General features: G+C 39.3%; 2 protein-coding genes across 11 annotated transcripts in view; one reads left to right on the top strand and one right to left on the bottom strand.

Moving 5' to 3' along the window:
* Positions 1-18,287, bottom strand: part of LRP1B (LDL receptor related protein 1B) — a 553,348-nt gene that overhangs the window by 66,770 nt on the left and 468,291 nt on the right. For all 10 annotated transcript variants that reach the window (XM_015869156.3, XM_015869153.3, XM_015869152.3 and 7 more), the window contains 5 exons: positions 3,991-4,179; positions 3,061-3,209; positions 2,077-2,170; positions 545-661; positions 274-393 (listed from right to left, as the gene is read on the bottom strand). In XM_015869156.3, coding sequence (XP_015724642.2) covers positions 274-393; positions 545-661; positions 2,077-2,170; positions 3,061-3,209; positions 3,991-4,179 — 669 coding nt within the window. The remainder of the gene's footprint in view (positions 1-273; positions 394-544; positions 662-2,076; positions 2,171-3,060; positions 3,210-3,990; positions 4,180-18,287) is intronic.
* On the top strand, positions 8,532-11,959 carry LOC146760051 (uncharacterized). The gene is made up of 2 exons (XM_085552977.1): positions 8,532-9,322; positions 9,365-11,959. The coding sequence occupies exons 1-2, from the start codon at positions 8,726-8,728 to the stop codon at positions 11,951-11,953; spliced, it is 3,186 nt and encodes a 1,061-aa protein (XP_085409103.1). The 5' UTR covers positions 8,532-8,725; the 3' UTR covers positions 11,954-11,959.

The raw sequence follows: 18,287 nt of genomic DNA, 5'->3' as shown, positions 1-18,287 counted from the left end.
TATTTCAGCCTAAGCTGAAATTAAATGCCTGAAATTAATTTGTTTACACACATTTTTGTAATAACTTTAAAAAATAAAGTTAATAAATGACATTTTACTTTGTTCTCTTGTATATAAAACATTGTATATCAAACAATCCAGTGAATTAGCTGCTTTGTGTGCTTCTCAAATTATTTTACAGAAAGGACATTTACATTATTTTACATATTTTATTTCATCCTTGTTTAAAATCAGCTACATATATCAGAACAAAATTCTCTAAACATTACTTACGACAATCTCTTTCATCTTCTTCATCGCCACAATCATCCTGTCCATTGCATCTCAGGTTTATTGGAATACATTTCTGATTCTTTGTGCACTTGAACTGCCCTGTCAGACACACATGTGTGTCTGGAAGTTAAAAGAATAAAAAATATTGACTTAAAAAGATGAAACATTGAAAATTAAAATCTAAGTAAAATACAAAATAATTTTCTTGGCAGAATGCAAATCACAGCATTTACAACAGAGTAGCACATCTATAATAGAAATAAGCACCTACCACAGTTCAGTTCATCAGAATTATCCCCACAATCATTCTCTCCATCACAAATGAAGGCTGGAAGGGCACAAAGTCCAGTTCCACACTGAAAACGTCCTGGCTGACATCTGAATTCAGCTAGAAGAAAAGAAAACTGCTTATTAATGCCAAAGGAATGGCAAAGTGTCAATAGTATAGCTCCTCCTCTACAGATCTAACAGAAGCATTTCTGAACATACGCATTGAATAGCATTGCCTTAATCTAAGCCAGTAATAGTAAGGAAGATGCACACATGGCTCTTCAAAATTAATTTCAAAGTCTGAGATTTAAAATTCACATAATTAAAGTTATATTTTACTAAATGTATAAGCCTGTGCTGGTAGATGTTTGCTGTTAGCTGCACATAAGCCTGGAGTTTAGGATAAAAAAACCTTTCAGTTTAAATATGCATTTGATAAATTCACTATCTCAACTCTTGACATGTCCACCATTGCTTGTACACATAGCCATTGCTGTTTGTGTGAGTGGACAATTATGCAATTCTATAGCTATATTTTCCTTAAATATTTACTTATCTGGAAGACTGTAAGGCATAGCAGAGTCTTCTGTGTATTTAAGCTTGAGGTAAGAATACAACAATATTTTGAATTACATAGATTAAATATAATAGCATTAAAGCAGTTAACGACTGAGAAGGAAAACAGCATCAACATTTCTCTTTGGGAACTCAATATACTAGACAGGTATTTTTCCAACTAACTTGACTCACAGAAGTCATCCTTTGGGATGCTGAAAACATCATCATAACTGACTTCCAGTTGTCTACAGTTCACTGGAGAAATGCTACAGGAACCTGCTATTTGGACTACAGGAGGCTAAAGAGAAAGATACTGTATCTGCACAACTTTCATGATAGTGTGTCAAGGTTAGGTAGGCTGAGTGACAAATGATCGCTACATAAAATTGTTCATACTGGAGTGGTGGGATTTAGCTCTTCAAATTATCCTTTGGAAATATTTATAGAAGTACAAAATGAAAATATATACATGTGAGACTTATAGGGAAAATGAAAATATTATTAGAAAGAATCTCATGGAGAACATTACTGTTGTTATTCTGGAAACTGCACTCGATAATGTGCAGCTAAACTTATATAACTATAATAAAATAAAAGCCAGTGAGATTATAATACTATGATTCTTTCCCACATGCACACAAAAGAAGATCAAATGTGGTAGAACTATTTCTTAAAAGACAGGCAGAATGTTCTAAAATATAAAATCTTCAACAAAACTTGAAAAGGGATGAAGAAAAGGATTAAAACATGAAAAAACTTCTAATTTTATATTTTTAACGGATATATTAAAAGCTTAGTAAACATTAGTTAATGTAAATATTACAGGATGACAGAAAAGACACTGCCCTCTGTAAATCTTACAGGGACCAAGGAAATACATACTGCAAACAAAAAATTCTTCTACCTTCTGTAAAGCAGTATGTTTGTTTAAGGCTCTACTGACAAAAATGGGTTCCAGATTTAGAATACACTTACGGCATTCCTCAGGCTCATCAGAGCCATCTCCGCAATCATCAACAGTGTCACATTTCCACCAGAATGGAATACATTTGTCAGTTTTGCAACGGAACTGTAAAAGGAGAGAAAGAAGGAAGAAAGGTATCAATAATACTTTTTTTTTTTCTGCCCCCCACCCCCCAAAAAAAACCCAAATTATAAGAAATTAAGTGATTGTGTTATTGTTCCACTAATTAGCTACGTGTTTTGATTTTATAACACCTCTTTTTTTTTTTTAATTATCTTTTTTTGAGATGCAGTACACCGTGTCTTCAGCCAACAGAAGTCACTATATTTCTAATGACTTTAGTACACTCACTAGTAAGTCCACTAATAAAAACCAATTCATTGAATCTTCATGCATTCCATGCCTTGATCCTTTAAGGTCTTACTCAGAACAATCATTTAAACACTGTAGAGCTGTTCATCTGCTCTACAAAACATGTGTCTCAAGACACAGGAAATTCACCTTGCACACACAGTTCAATATTTTAATTGAAGCAATTGCTAAGCAATTGCACATCCTACCATTTTCATTGCAGCTACTGGATTGTTTCTACTGTAACTGTTACTTATCTACCTACTGGATTGAGCTCTACTTTTTCTAATTGTTTGATGGTTGCTCATTTATGTTTACTTTCAGATCAATTTGTAATTCTATCATGTATTTTATATAAATGCCTTTTCAAAGTGATTTTGATAAATTTATTAGCTTTATCCATGCTAATGACTGGAAGAAACATTCACATTTAGAAGAGAACAAGCTCTACACTCTAGGAGAAAAAAAAAGGTAATTGCAATTTTATTTTCAACAGATAATCACGAAGATGAAACAATGTCAATACATCCAACAGTTATCTAGTGTTCAGCCCCTTTGACAAGAGCTTTAATATTCCATGGACACCAGCACTTATTCCAAAAGCGGGTGAAAATACTGTAAAATGAATATACATATGCACTTACCTGACTGGCAGTGCAGTTTGATAAGCATGTCTTGTTATCTGCAGCAAGGTAAAAGTTAGTGGGACAGGCACATGTATGCATCTTACCAGGGGCTAAAAGGCACAAATGACTGCAACCACCATTGTTTACTGTGCACAGATGTTTAGACACTGTGGACAGAATAGGAAAAGAATATCAGAGTGTATACTGTTTACTTCTGAGTATCTCTTTCATATAAGATAATTACATTACACACAATAGTTTTACAATGGAATGTCTTATAACAAAATCCCTTTCTTTTTGCCTTTAAGCTATTCTTTTCTTCCATGTGTAGCAATTATTACAAAGGATGTACATTCAGTAAAGAAAAAAAGAAAAAAAAAAAGAGGAAGAAAAAAGAACATTAAAAAAGATATGTAACAATGAGACAAAATAAAATAAAAAATCAGCTAATTTGGGTCAAGTGCCAGACTGCATTCACCTAGAATTCCAATAGGTGGACATTACATCGGATGCAACCTTAACACATACACTCTCAGACATTATCTCAGTCTCAGGCTTCTAAAAAATAGTATTCTTCTGTATTATTAACACTGTTCCTACTTCTGCAATAATAATGCCAAATGTCTTCATGACACACAGTTCTGATCTTTTAAACTGGTAACCTGGACTCTAACACAGCTTTACAGTTCTGTAATTCCAGTCAGTATCTATAAAACTCATAGTGTATCTCACCACTGAACAAGCCATAAAGCATTTATTTAATAACAGATATACTTACAACATTAACCACAGATTTATATTTTTTAAAAGTTCACTCAAAGACACCTAAAATTCAAAATAATACAGAAAAAAATAAATCACTGGTGATAAATCACCTTCAGTTAATTCAGCAACTGGCTTCTACAGGAAAAACATCAATTTGCTGAACAGAAAATGTGGAATAATTACCATCAGGCTGCCTGTAAGAATGATACACCTGTATATCAGTTATGGTATGCCAGGAGTTAATCAGTGACAGTCTGTCTAATCCAGAGGTTTTGTGGGCACGGTTGAGTGATTTGGTTTTCCCATCTGTCCAGTAGATGTAGTCTTCAAACAATGTTAGTGCAATCACCCCTGGAATATCTTGATTAGGGACTGTAAAAAGAAACACTGAGATTAATGTTCACTCTTGGAAGACTGCCAAGTAAAATACTCTATACTGCATGGGTTGACAGATACAACTGCTACACAATGTCTGGAGAATAACTGTCATAACAGTGTGTCAAGATTAAAATGTTCTTTATTACCAGTTATGAGAAAGATGAATGGGGATATGCGAGCCCTGTTTGCTTGGAATCAGTCAGCCCAATCACTGTTAAGGAAATATAAGCATTGCAGTTAACAAAAATCACCTCCAGATTCTAAACCAATCAGCTGTCAAGTTTTAAAGTAGGATAAAACCCAAGTATAACTTAACCCACTCTTTACAGAAGATGAGAAGTTATAAAACACAATGTATATATCTACAGATGCATTGCATTTGATAATATTTAAGACAACTACTAACATTTCATTGTGGGGAAACATGCTGACAAGTGAAACAGCATTGCATTAAGTATAAGAGTAAGAGGGCTTACTGCTTATTCCTAACAGACATAAGCATACAATTAAAAGAATACATAAAGTGCTAATACACTTTATCACATAATTACAATATTACAAAATAATAAGTCAACATCATTTTGGCAAGGAAGAAAGGACAAAAGGAAACCTTGCTTCTTAGACCACAGATTATTTTTTTCCCTCCTTGTATGATCACATGTGCCTTAACCATCCAACAGAAAGAACAGGATTTATTTATTTTTTAAAGGAGCTTCAGGAAAAAGCTGAAAAATTATCCAAAGTGCAATCTACATGTTTATCACCTAATTACATCAGCTGCTTGCATATTGATTTTATCCCTACTCTGCTCTGGAGTAAACTATGTAACTCTCTTGGTGGGGTAGAATTATCTTCAGATTAGACAGAAAAATACATCTTCACGGTATGGCATATAACAGTATGGTATATCCAGCAACAAAACCAGTGGAAAAAAACATGCAACTCCGCATCTAGGCACAACTCAGACTAAGAAGTCAAATGTTGATCATTAATGTTCTTTGTGTTATTTCATTTAATGTAAGATTTTTTCACTTAAGATTTTCCTTGAAGCTTCTAGAGAGATTCTTCAAGCTTTGCATATATCTTTATAATGCTGAGTGAAGCTTATTGCTGTTCTGGCAGAGGGACATGTCGCTAGTTTTAAATTAAAAAGTGAATGATGTTTAAAGTGCCTCAGCATAATTATTAATTGGGAATACTAATTATCATATCCTATGCTTACTACCAGATTACTGTAATTAATTAAGGAAGCGCAGAATTTACACATTCATTTGGATGAAGGAAATTATAACTCTGAAGGATGAGTTCATCAAAACCTGTGTGTATGCATGCTATGTGGAAGAAATGACTTTTGCTTTCAATCACTATCTAGTAAGAAGAATTGGACTACTCTATGGCCACTCTCCTCAGGCAGTTACTTCACTTAAATTATGTAAAATTTATGTAAAACTCCACCCCAACTAAAACTAAGAACTAAGAAATTCACTTTCCTAATTCTTCTTCCTACCATAGCCTTGTCCTCCATTACAGATAGACGAGCCCCTTGCAGTCTTCCCTAACACCCTTTCTTCCTCCATTCTCTGCTGAGATTTGATCTTATACATAAATAGTATACTCTTTTACATGAGGAAAGCACTATTCAACCCAAAAAGTGTTTGATCAAACAGTTAAAGGAAGATGAGAAGTTTCATGAGGAATGGAAGCCAGTAAAGATAAGGAATGCACAGACCTATCTGAGTTGGAAAAAAGAACAGGAAGAAAGAATATAGGCAGTTACTAAAAGGTAAAAAGGGGAGGACTGCAGCACATCAAAAGTAGTGGAAAATAAAAGTGGTTAGATAGTTGAATACAAACGAAGATGATAATAGATAGCATACTAAAGGGAGACAAAGTGTTGCATGAACTTTAGGGAAGAGCCACATAACTCCAGAAGAGGGAATACATATCTGTAGTCATGTGAGAAACATACATACACTTAAAAAGCAGATATTCCTCTCACACTATACATTAAATTTTGACTCAGGGATACAAGCTGTTATGCTCTAAGTTGTATAGATGATGAAAATGTCGCTTTTTGGCTTGCTTGAATTGCATATATAAAAATACTCCAAAAATATAAATGGTAAACATAGAAATATATGTATTATTTCAGAGACAAAAATCATACTATCTGGGATTTTTAACTACAAAATTCAATATAGCCATACAGAAGCACAGACATTATTAGTAATTGCCCATTAATTTCTGAATGTGTATATAGAAAAAATATTTTCAGAGGTATATAATCGAATGAAATTTGGGCAAATCACCACAAGAACAGCTGAAGTTAAAGAACTGTTGACAAATCAAACAGGCCTGCAAAAACAGGAAAATGTGGAACGTTAGGGTAGTGCAATTGCATGAATTGAATGTAAGGGAATCTGTCACTTTTCCTGAATAACAGTAAGGTTAAATAAAAAGAATAGTGTATATAAAAATAATCAGATTTAGGAAGATGCATGAATTGGAGAATTTTATCTGAACAATTATGAATGCTAAATATATAATCAAATAGCAGACGTCAAACAATTATAACTGTGCTAATATCAGATGCAGCTCTGATGAGCAGCACCACAGATGCCAAAAAAAAAGCTGGAAAAAAAAAGAGCTGCTATATTGGAACTAGTGTTTATCTGTCATATTAGGTTAAAAGTTTTGTTTTTAGACTTTCCTAATTTTTCATCTATGAAAACTGCGGTTTAAATCTGGAAGGCATTTAGTTCTCTCATCTGTTTCATTACCTTTGCATGAGGACATATCCATGAATAGCTGGATTCACCTGCTATTAAACTCAGATGGCACAGTCTAGAATCAGACGTAAACATTCTCTTTTTACCTATGAGGACTGCAATTAGCAATTCTTGAAATTACAGATGCTAAAAAGAAATAAAAGAGCACTCTCATCACCAAATGCCTTTTAATCATTACTTTCAAGTATTACTTCAGAATAGTTGTGAACACCCAGGTAGGAGCCAATTCTGAAGAACTTTTCAAAATAACATGCTAGAGAAAAGCTTCTCTCTGATAACTATATTGCAGTTAACAACATTCACTTCCAAGTTTTCAGTTTGTTTAAAGGTTGAGCAAGTCTTAATTTTTATGCCCCTCCATGATGAAGCAATGAAGTGGTAAAACTTTTGCTTTAAGAATATAAAACATGGATCAACAAGATGCTGTCAAATTCTAATCTTAGCTCAGAGGAGTTTTTGTACTTTCTCAGCCAGACTATCAAACTCCATTTCTGTAGTGTCATTACACTGAAATTCTTGTCTTCTAATAGTGAAACTGGAAAACAGTAGGCATCTCTGCATATTGAGACCTTGGAAGGATAGAAAAACTTGAATGAGGCAATCAGATAGCTAGGGAATGACAAAGCTTCTATCTCCTTGGGGCAAAGGGAACCAGAAGCAGCTGTTAAGGCTGACAAATTCTTGAATGCTTTTCTTTTTTTTTCTTCAAGCTTACAGAAGTAAAACAGCTTAGTGCTTAGCCAGATTAGTGCTTCAATGCTTGCTTAATCATTTACTGTGCATAACATTTGTGACTAAGCTCTAAAGACTGTTTACATAATCACGCATTAAACTTCAAATAGATAAGCAAGGTCATTTCTGCCCCTAGTGCCAATAAGAGCTACCCAGTAGGGTAAGATTTCTGGCCTAGTTAGTATGTCTTCCAAGTTCTTACTAGGACTCCCTTGACAATTACAAAAGCTCACTTCTCTATTGAAACGCTGAGAAATTTTACAAAAGAAAAGCAGCAGATTGTCATGGTTTAATAATTTTGTAATTTTTGCTATCAGTATTCCACATCATAACATCATATAAAGCATGAATAATTTTACTGAATCTGCAACTTACAGAAGAAGACTACATCTCCCAGGGAACAACACGATAGGTCACGGGACCTGGACTCTATATTAACTCTGTCGCAGAACAGACTGACGTCTTTCGAGTTCTGGCGTTCAGGGGAGTGTGTGGGAGCCTTCAGCCGTTCGCCTAGATTTACAGTAGGCCTCTCGGTTACGGGACTCATTCTCTCTCCTATTTTGCTTGATTCGTTAGCTCAATTTTCAATTATATTGTATTATATTGTGTTATCCTGTATTTCGATATAGTATTTAGTAAATAAGTGTGCCTCCTTAGATCGTTGCCGCTGTTTTCTTTTCCTAATTAACTTTTTCCTTTCGGCCTAGGGCCCCTCCGGGGCCTACGGCCCCCTGTCACGGACGCAGGTGGATTTTTAGTTCAAACCGTGACAGATTTTTGGTGGAGAATGCGGGCAAATTGAGTTGCTGTTTTTCTGTGTTTTCTTCTGTTGCTCTTTTAGCTTTTAACAGAGCTACGAGTTTTTTCCCTGTTAAGGAGCTATCTCGTGTTTGCGATTCTGCACCTGCGAGCTTGACCTTGAAAGTCCAGGCGGACTGCCAATACTCCGGTATATTTTATAAACACTGCTGAGCTTTGTTTTCTTTTACTTTTTTCTCTCTATTGGAGGAAAAAAAATGTTTTCTCTACTAAATTTGTTTTACCAGGGACTGTGTGCCATTGGTTCCTTTTTTGAGACGCTCCGAACATATTGGGCCATGTTTAAGCTAGCCACTTTTTCTTATGGAGCTATACAATTGTATAATGGATTGAAAGCATGGTTAGCAATGCTCACTTCGTATCTGTATACAGCTCCAGAGGGAGCAACTAATGCAACTAATTATACAGAAATGGTGATTTTTAAGCGTGCTCCTCTTTCTTTCTATGAATCCTTTATGCAGTTTTTGAATGATCAGTGGGTCACACTCTTAATCTCCCTGATCTTACTGTTGATTATTGTAATAATCTCACTCAGTATCTGGATTTATAACATCCGGAGGAAGTCTTCCCTAGAACCAGAGAATACTGAGTGGCAGGGAATTGAAGAGATTCTCAAAGGACAGACATCTTCAGTGTTATGGAGCTTCACTCCTGAACACTTGAAGAATCCTGAGAGTTTGATTGCATATTTGAGGCAGGAATGTTGTGGCTCAGGCAGATCTCAGGAGGCACAAATGATTTTGGGCCTAGCTAATGCTTATTGGGCCTTAGTCAATACCATTCCTGAGAGGGAAGTTTTTGAAGCTGAGAGAGAGAGTCTCAGGGCCGAGAAGGAGAGTCTTAGAGCTGAGGCAGAAAAACTTTGGACTGAGAAGGTAGAGAGAGAAAAAGCTTTTGAAGCTGAGAGAAAAGATCTCCTGTACCAACGAGACTCAATCTGGTACGAGAAAGAGAGTCTTAGAGCTGACGCAGAAAAACTTTGGGATGAGAAGGTAGAGAGAGAAAAAGTTTTTGAAGCTGAGAGAAAAGATCTCCTGTACCAACGAGACTCAATCTGGTACGAGAAAGAGAATCTTAGAGCTGACGCAGCAAAACTTTGGGATGAGAAAAGCTCCCTGCAATCCCAACTCAACACTCTCCAGTCCGAGCGCGATGCCCTCCGGTCCGAGCACGACACTCTCCAGTCCGAGCACAGCGCCCTCCGGTCCGAGCACGACACTCTCCAGTCCGAGCACAGCGCCCTCCGGTCCGAGTACAACACTCTCCAGACTGAGCGCGATGCCCTCCGGACCGAGCACAATGCCCTCCAGACCGAGCACAACACTCTCCAGTCCAAGTATGACGCCGTCCAGTCTGAGTGCGGCACCCTCCAGGCCAAGCATGATGCCTTCCAATCCAACTGCGACACCCTCCAGTCCGAGCACAACACTCTTCAGTCTGTGCATAATGCCCTCCAGTCCGAGCATAACGCTCTTCAGACTGAGCACAATGCCCTCCAGACCGAGCACAACACTCTTCAGTCCGAGCATAATGCCCTCCGGTCCGAGCACGACGCTCTCCAGTCCGAGCACGGCGCCCTCCGGTCCGAGCATGACACTCTCCAGACTGAGCGCGATGCCCTCCGGTCCGAGCACGACACTCTCCAGTCCGAGTACAGCGCCCTCCGGTCCGAGCATGACACTCTCCAGACTGAGCGCGATGCCCTCCGGTCCGAGCACGACACTCTCCAGTCCGAGCACAGCGCCCTCCGGTCCAAGTATGACACTCTCCAGTCCAAACACAAAGACCTCCAGTCCGGGTACGACAATCTCCGGGCAGCGCGCAGCGCCCTCCTGTGTAAGCACAACGCTCTCCAGTCTGAGCACGACGCCCTCCAGTCTAGTTATAACATCCTCAGGGCAGAATGCGACACCCTCAAGTCTGAACCGTATGTACTCCAACTTAACCAACCACCGGGGGCACCAGATACAATGTTGGTTGCCCCTGTAAGAGGGCGAAAAACAAAACGAGTTTCAACTCAGATAGAGAAAATGCAGGAGGAGTCAGAAGACCAGAGGAAGTCGGCGGAGCAGAGGTTGTTAGAGCAGTATAAGAAGATGTTAGAGGAGGAGAAGAAGTCAGAGGAGCAGAGGAAGTTAGGAGAGAGAAAGTTAGGAGAGAGGAAAAAGGAGGAAGGTCGCCTGGAGGAAATAACACAAGCGTCAGAGTCAGGGTCAGAGTCAGACGAGGAGCCAAAAGCTAGATTTTCTTTACGAGAATTTCTCGAGTCCAAACTTATAGATGGGGCAGCCTCATCAACACAGCTGCCAACATTAACACCTGGGACTCCTGATAGAGCAAAAGGTGAGCAAAGTATTACGACCATTATTGATCGATCTTTTAAACTGAGTGAAATTCGAGATCTGAGAAAGGATTTCACACGTCAGCCAAAAGAAAATATGGTCACTTGGTTAATTCGCTGCTGGGACAATGGTGCCAACAGTGCGTGGCTCGATGGCAGTGAAGCTCGCCAACTGGGTAGCATTTCCAGGGACTCACGTGTGGACAGAGGTATAGGCACATGCCAAAATCGGTCCTACACCCTCTGGAAGCGGATGTTGATAGCGGTAAGAGATAGATTCCCCTTTAAACGGGACTTGGAGCCTGAGAAAAAGAAATGGACTGATATGGAGAAAGGTATCCAATTTTTGAGAGAAAGGGCTCTGGTGGAAATGCTCTACAGCCCCCAGTTCAATCGTAATAATCCAAACCAATTACATGATCCTGAAGCAGTCCACGTTCCACGACAAATGTGGCGTGACTTTACAAAGGCAGCTCCAGAAAAGCATGCCAGTGCACTTGCATTGGTATATGGCAAAGGGGAAAGAAAGCCCCTTGTAAATGAGCTAATTAGCAGACTTCAGGAGCTTGAATTATTTATAAGCGCTACAGAAGTTAAGCTTTATACTTCAGCCATTGTCCAAATGGGAAAAAAAATAGTGGAAAGGTTAGACAAAGTGGAGGAAACACAAAGTGATATTATTGACAAATTGGCTAATGTGCCTGATGTAGATGAATCCACGGTGGTACCAGATGATGGAAACCAGGATTTCCACGATCGCCTATTGAGAGAGCTAAACAACATGAGTTCCTCTCGACCTGTATCATCGAAAATCTCAACCATAAAAAAGAGACGTCCTCGTATTCAAGCAAATGACAACGATAAGACACCTCGTATTCAAGCAAACGACAATGATAAGACCATACGTTTTGCTTTGTTGTATTTCTTGAGTAATCATGGGGAGGATATAAAGAAGTGGTATGACTCATCCACTTCTGCACTTCAGGCACGAGTGAAAGAATTACAATCCAAAACAACCACCAAGGTGAACTCTTCCAAACGGGGGAAAGTTCCAGTTGCTGCAAGCCGCCGAGGTAAACAATAGAGGGGCCCTGCCCCCAGCCAGGGGGGGGAAAGGGACAACAGAGTATACTGGACTGTGTGGATTAAGTGGCCTGGCACATCTCAATCACAGAAATATAAAGCCTTGGTGGACACTGGTGCACAATGCACCCTAATGCCCTCAAGTCACCAAGGGACACAACCAATTTATATCCATGGAGTGACTGGGGGTTCCCAAGAATTGACTATGTTGGAGGCCGAAATAAGCCTCACTGGTAAAAACTGGCGAATGCACCCTATTGTGACTGGTCCAGAGGCTCCATGTATACTGGGAATCGATTACCTTAGGATGGGATATTTCAAGGATCCCAAGGGGTATCGATGGGCCTTTGGGATAGCTGCTGTAAACACAAATGGTGTTAAGCAGCTGTCAACTTTACCTGGTCTGTCAGATGATCCTTCTGCTGTGGGGTTGCTCCAGGTAAAAGACCAAGAGGTACCAATTGCCACCAAAGTGGTTCACAGACGGCAGTACCGCACCAATAGGGACTCATTGCTCCCCATTCAAAAGCTAATTCGCCAATTAGAAAATCAGGGAGTGATTAGCAAAACGCACTCGCCTTTTAACAGCCCCATATGGCCAGTGCGTAAAACCAGTGGGGAATGGAGGCTGACGGTAGATTACCGTGGCCTGAATGAAGTTACACCTCCATTAAGTGCTGCTGTACCAGACATGCTAGAACTCCAGTATGAATTGGAGTCAAAAGAAGCTAGGTGGTATGCCACCATTGATATTGCTAATGCCTTCTTTTCCATCCCATTGGCTGCAAAATGTAGGCCACAGTTTGCTTTTACCTGGAGAGGTATTCAGTATACCTGGAACCGTTTACCCCAGGGGTGGAAGCACAGCCCAACAATTTGCCATGGATTGATCCAAGCTGTTTTGGAACAGGGTAATGCTCCTGAGCACTTGCAGTATATTGATGACATTGTGGTGTGGGGCCATACAGCAGCAGAGGTTTCCAAGAAAGGGAAACAGATAATCCAAATTCTTTTGCAAGCTGGTTTTGCCATTAAGCGCAGCAAGGTGAAGGGGCCTGCCCAGGAAATCCAGTTCTTAGGTATAAAATGGCAAGATGGACGTCGTCACATCCCAGCAGATGTGATTGACAAAATCACTGCTATGTCTCCGCCCACAAATAAAACAGAGACCCAATCTTTTCTGGGAGTAGTGGGCTTTTGGAGAATGCATGTCCCAAACTACAGCCACATAGTGAGCCCTCTCTATCAGGTAACACGGAAGAAGAATAATTTCTCATGGGGTCCTGAGCAGCAGCAGGCTTTTGAGCAGATAAAACAAGAAATAGCCCGTGCCGTGGCCTTGGGGCCAGTACGGACGGGACAGGATGTGAAGAACATCCTCTACACTGCTGCTGGAGAGAAAGGTCCCACCTGGAGTTTGTGGCAAAGAGCCTCAGGAGAGACCCGAGGCCGACCCCTAGGATTTTGGAGTCGAGCATATAAAGGGTCTGAGGAGCGCTACACTCCGACTGAGAAGGAGATCTTAGCCGTGTATGAGGGGGTTCGGGCTGCTTCTGAAGTAGTTGGGACAGAGGTTCAGCTTCTTCTAGCACCTCGCTTGCCAGTAATAAACTGGATGTTTAAAGGACAGGTTCCCTCCACCCATCATGCTACTGATGCCACTTGGAGTAAGTGGATTTCATTAATTACTCAACGAGCTCGAATGGGAAAACTCAGCCGTCCTGGAATTCTAGAAGTGATCATGGACTGGCCTGAGAGTAAAAAAATTGAAACACCACCTACAGAAGAGGTATCACGTGCTAAAGAGGCACCACCATACAATGAGCTACCAGAAAACGAAAAGAAATTTGCCCTATTCACTGACGGATCATGTCGTATTGTAGGGAAGCATCGTAGATGGAAAGCTGCTGTATGGAGCCCCACACGACAAGTTGCAGAGGCCACTGAAGGTAAAGGAGAATCAAGTCAATTCGCAGAGGTAAAGGCTGTTCAGCTGGCTTTAGATGTGGCTGAACGGGAGAGGTGGCCAATGCTTCATCTTTATACTGATTCATGGATGGTGGCAAATGCCTTATGGGGGTGGTTGCAACAGTGGGAAAATGATAATTGGCAACGAAAGGGTAAACCTGTTTGGGCTGCTGAACTGTGGAAAGACATTGCTGCCCGAATAAGGAACATTGCTGTAAAGGTGCGTCATGTAGATGCTCATGTACCTAAAAGCAAGGCTACTGAAGAACATAAAAATAACCATCAGGTTGATCGAGCTGCCAAAATTGAGGTGGCTCAAATAGACTTGGACTGGCAGAACAAGGGTGAATTATTCCTAGCTCGGTGGGCCCACGAGACTTCAGGTCATCAAGGAAGGGATGCAACATATAAGTGGGCCAGAGACCGAGGGGTGGACTTAACTATGGATGCTATTTCTCAAGTAATTCATGATTGTGAAACATGCGCCATAATTAAACAAGCCAAGAGGATGAAACCTATTTGGGGGGAAGGGCGATGGCAAAAGTATAAATATGGAGAGGCATGGCAGGTTGATTATATCACCTTGCCACGATCTCGCAATGGTAAGCGTTATGTACTCACCATGGTGGAGGCAACCACTGGGTGGCTCGAAACATACGCAGTACCCCATGCTACCGCCCGAAACACCATATTAGGGTTGGAAAAGCAAATCCTGTGGCGGCATGGCACTCCAGAAAGAATTGAATCAGATAATGGGACCCATTTTAAAAATTCCCTTGTAACCACTTGGGCTAAAAATCATGGCATTGAGTGGATTTACCATATTCCCTATCATGCACCAGCTTCTGGTAAGATTGAACGATTCAATGGGTTGTTGAAAACTATGTTAAAAGCAATGGGTGGCGGAACATATAAAAATTGGGAGAACCATTTAGCAGAAGCCACCTGGTTGGTCAACACTCGAGGATCTAGTAATCGTAATGGTCCTAACCAATCCAGCTCCCTACGTACCGTGGAGGGAGATAAGGTTCCTGTAATACACATAAAGAGCGTGTTGGGAAAGACGGTTTGGGTCCTTCCAGCATCTGGAAAGGGCAAACCTCTCCGGTGTCTTTGCCCAGGGACCTGGGTGCACATGGTGGGTGATGGACAAAAATGGGAATGTTCAATGTGTACCACAAGGGAATTTGATGTTGGGGGAGTGCAGCCAATGATTTTCCTGCAGATATATAGGTAGAGTCTCAGAAAATATTTCAATTAGGTACAGAATAGTTCAATTAGGTATAGGACTTAAGATAGAGTGGATTAATGTTAAGGAAACACTTTTTCTCTATATACCTTAATTAGGCATTCTGTAAGCAAGTTTTCCATCTGGACTCTATATCCTGCACTGGCCATGCATGTGTAGAGCACACATGGAAAGAAGTATAAATCAAAGGGAAATCTGCTGTGGTGGCTGGGAAAGGATGAGTGCACCTTGATGTGGGGGACGCCCTACTAGCACTGCCTTTCTCCTCCACCGCTGACGTGTTTTCCTTTTTCTGGCAGTTTTGCCATCTTCTCAGAATTAATAAATAGTAGGTTAGGTTATAGAGTTTTGTTCTCAACTTAGGGATTTGTATGGAATAAATATAAATTGTTGAGGAAAATAAGGTTGCTGATTATTCACAATTATACATATGAGTGTGTATGTATGCATAAACATAATGTAATGATGTAGAATAAGGGGTGGAATGTCATGGTTTAATAATTTTGTAATTTTTGCTATCAGTATTCCACATCATAACATCATATAAAGCATGAATAATTTTACTGAATCTGCAACTTACAGAAGAAGACTACATCTCCCAGGGAACAACACGATAGGTCACGGGACCTGGACTCTATATTAACTCTGTCGCAGAACAGACTGACGTCTTTCGAGTTCTGGCGTTCAGGGGAGTGTGTGGGAGCCTTCAGCCGTTCGCCTAGATTTACAGTAGGCCTCTCGGTTACGGGACTCATTCTCTCTCCTATTTTGCTTGATTCGTTAGCTCAATTTTCAATTATATTGTATTATATTGTGTTATCCTGTATTTCGATATAGTATTTAGTAAATAAGTGTGCCTCCTTAGATCGTTGCCGCTGTTTTCTTTTCCTAATTAACTTTTTCCTTTCGGCCTAGGGCCCCTCCGGGGCCTACGGCCCCCTGTCACGGACGCAGGTGGATTTTTAGTTCAAACCGTGACACAGATATTCTCTTTCCCTGAGAAAGAAAAAGATCTTGTAAAACAATGTCACAAATAAGAGCCTAAATTTCCAAAATACAAGTGAAGAGCATTTGCATGCAAAAACAGCCTTTAACTTAACATACAGTGTATCAAAAGATAGCCTAATATTTTCCTGTTTGTCCCTAAGAAGCTTCCAGCGCAAAGCGCTTAAAACTGCAAACAGCTCTTTACAATATGTGTTAAGATTCCATCACAAGATTCATTTTGTGGATCTTGTGGAGTCACTGTGACATTTTCCTCACACACTCTGTAATGAGCAGTTTAAGAACAAATCAACATATTCCCAGAACGACAACAAAACGAACAAAAAACCTGACATGAAGATAGCTGTATCCTCAAAAGTTATAGAAAACGGTAGGAAAAAACACCCAGCAACTTAGCTTACAATAACTGGCACTTCAGACTGTATTGCTTACACTATCCATTTAGACTTTTATCAGCTCTATGAGCATCTATTTGTGCTCGTCGTACCAGTGCCTTTATTCTTCTTCTGCATTTGAAGGTATGGAGGATAGAAAAAGCTTAAGCATCCATTAGTTCACTTTCACAATAAAAAGTACTTCAGAATGACAGAAGAAAAACAGACTATGAAATCCACATGACCAGTGTGTCTTCAGGGAAGACAGTCATCGCAAGACATGAAATCCATCTTCCTTATTTAAGTGCTAACTGACATCAATTACAGTTTATCATATTAAAAAAGCTGGAAGGGATCATTATGTTTTACTTCCTTAAAAAAAAAAAAAAAAAGTCACTGAACATCACTGAGTTTCCTTTATTAAGACAAATAATTTGTGATAGTTAAATTTTATCTTAAATTTTATCTTCCAGAATTGTTACTAGTTTTATTTAGAACCACCGAGATGTGAAACATTTATGTGGAGAAGGGAGGAAAAGATGCTGATTAAATATAAATTGATCATTATGGTCTAGGATCTGCAGAACTCTCAAAGCAGACTCTTCAGAGAGTCTACAGATATTATTGATTCATTTCAGATGCCAAGAACCCCACTGTATGTTAAATCCACTATAAACATTTCTACAATTTGATTTTGCTTTAATAGTCTTATTTTAGAGAAGCAACTGATAACAGAAAGCAACAAACATTTTTACTTAAGGAGAAAATTTCCCCCCCACATCATATAAAGATCAAAGGTTCTCTCTTAAAGCAAAAGTTCATTCTTTCCTGACTCTTTTATATATGATCTATAATAACCATATCCTTAGAAGTCTGACACAAAGTCACTGTCACTTATGGAGTGTGCCTCAGTTATTTAGGATGAATTTCCAACCTTGATAATTCTGTGATTCTGTGAAGACAGAGGATGTCTGGACAAGTATTGCTTAGGCAATCAGCTTAGCACTATCAAACCATCCTTGACTGCTATAAAGACCAATTGCAATGTTTACAGCTCTCATAGTTATTGCTGTAGTCTCTGCAATCCAGCATTTCAAAAAGCTGTCATGGAATTTTTCTTTCCCTATTTGTAACTTATTCTTCTTGAGCACAAAGAGTAGAAAATATTTTTCCTATTTTTCATCTCAGCACATTTCCAGTCTGGAAATAAAGTAGTTAATTCATGAACTCTGGCTCAAAGAAAACCTGGAAGAGCTGAATATAAGATAAAAGCCCTCACACAGATGAGTTATACCAGGATAACAGCAGTTCCAAAGTATGGGTAATGCTTATGGAAGGGAGCTCAAGTGATAGTTTAATCTTGGCAGAAAAAAAATCCTCAAAAAGAATATGAAGTATTCCATATATTTGAATTAATGTGTAAGATTATACCATAATTATACCATGTCAAATATGAGAAGTACTCATCACAGTGTAAAACATCTTTTAAAAAACTTTATAGGTAAAAGATACTAGCTTTTTAATTACTTGTTATGTAAGAAGAACACAGGAATAAAAATTAGCTCATTATACAAGTATTTCAGAAGTTATTATTCTATCCATCCACCAAGACTCAAATTACACTTCTAATACTACTCTACTCACTGACTTATGCTAAGCAAACTTTCCAGGCTTTCTCATGCTGGAAAAAAGGATGCTTTTAGCCACTCTAAAATAGATGGAACCAGGAAATTTCCCTT

The sequence above is a fragment of the Coturnix japonica genome, chromosome 7, assembly GCF_054131305.1.
Source record: "Coturnix japonica strain WE chromosome 7, WE-NBRP24, whole genome shotgun sequence".
NCBI lineage: Eukaryota > Metazoa > Chordata > Aves > Galliformes > Phasianidae > Coturnix > Coturnix japonica.
This window is presented reverse-complemented; position numbering and strand designations above follow the sequence as displayed.

What these genes read in the sequence shown, in the direction of transcription:
- LOC146760051 (XM_085552977.1), top strand. Translation starts at nt 8,726, where the DNA reads ATGTTTTCTCTACTAAATTTGTTTTACCAGGGACTGTGTGCCATTGGT. An exon ending in ATACCATTCCTGAGAGGGAA is followed by an intron (nt 9,323 to 9,364) that starts GTTTTTGAAGCT and finishes GCCGAGAAGGAG; the next exon opens with AGTCTTAGAGCTGAGGCAGA.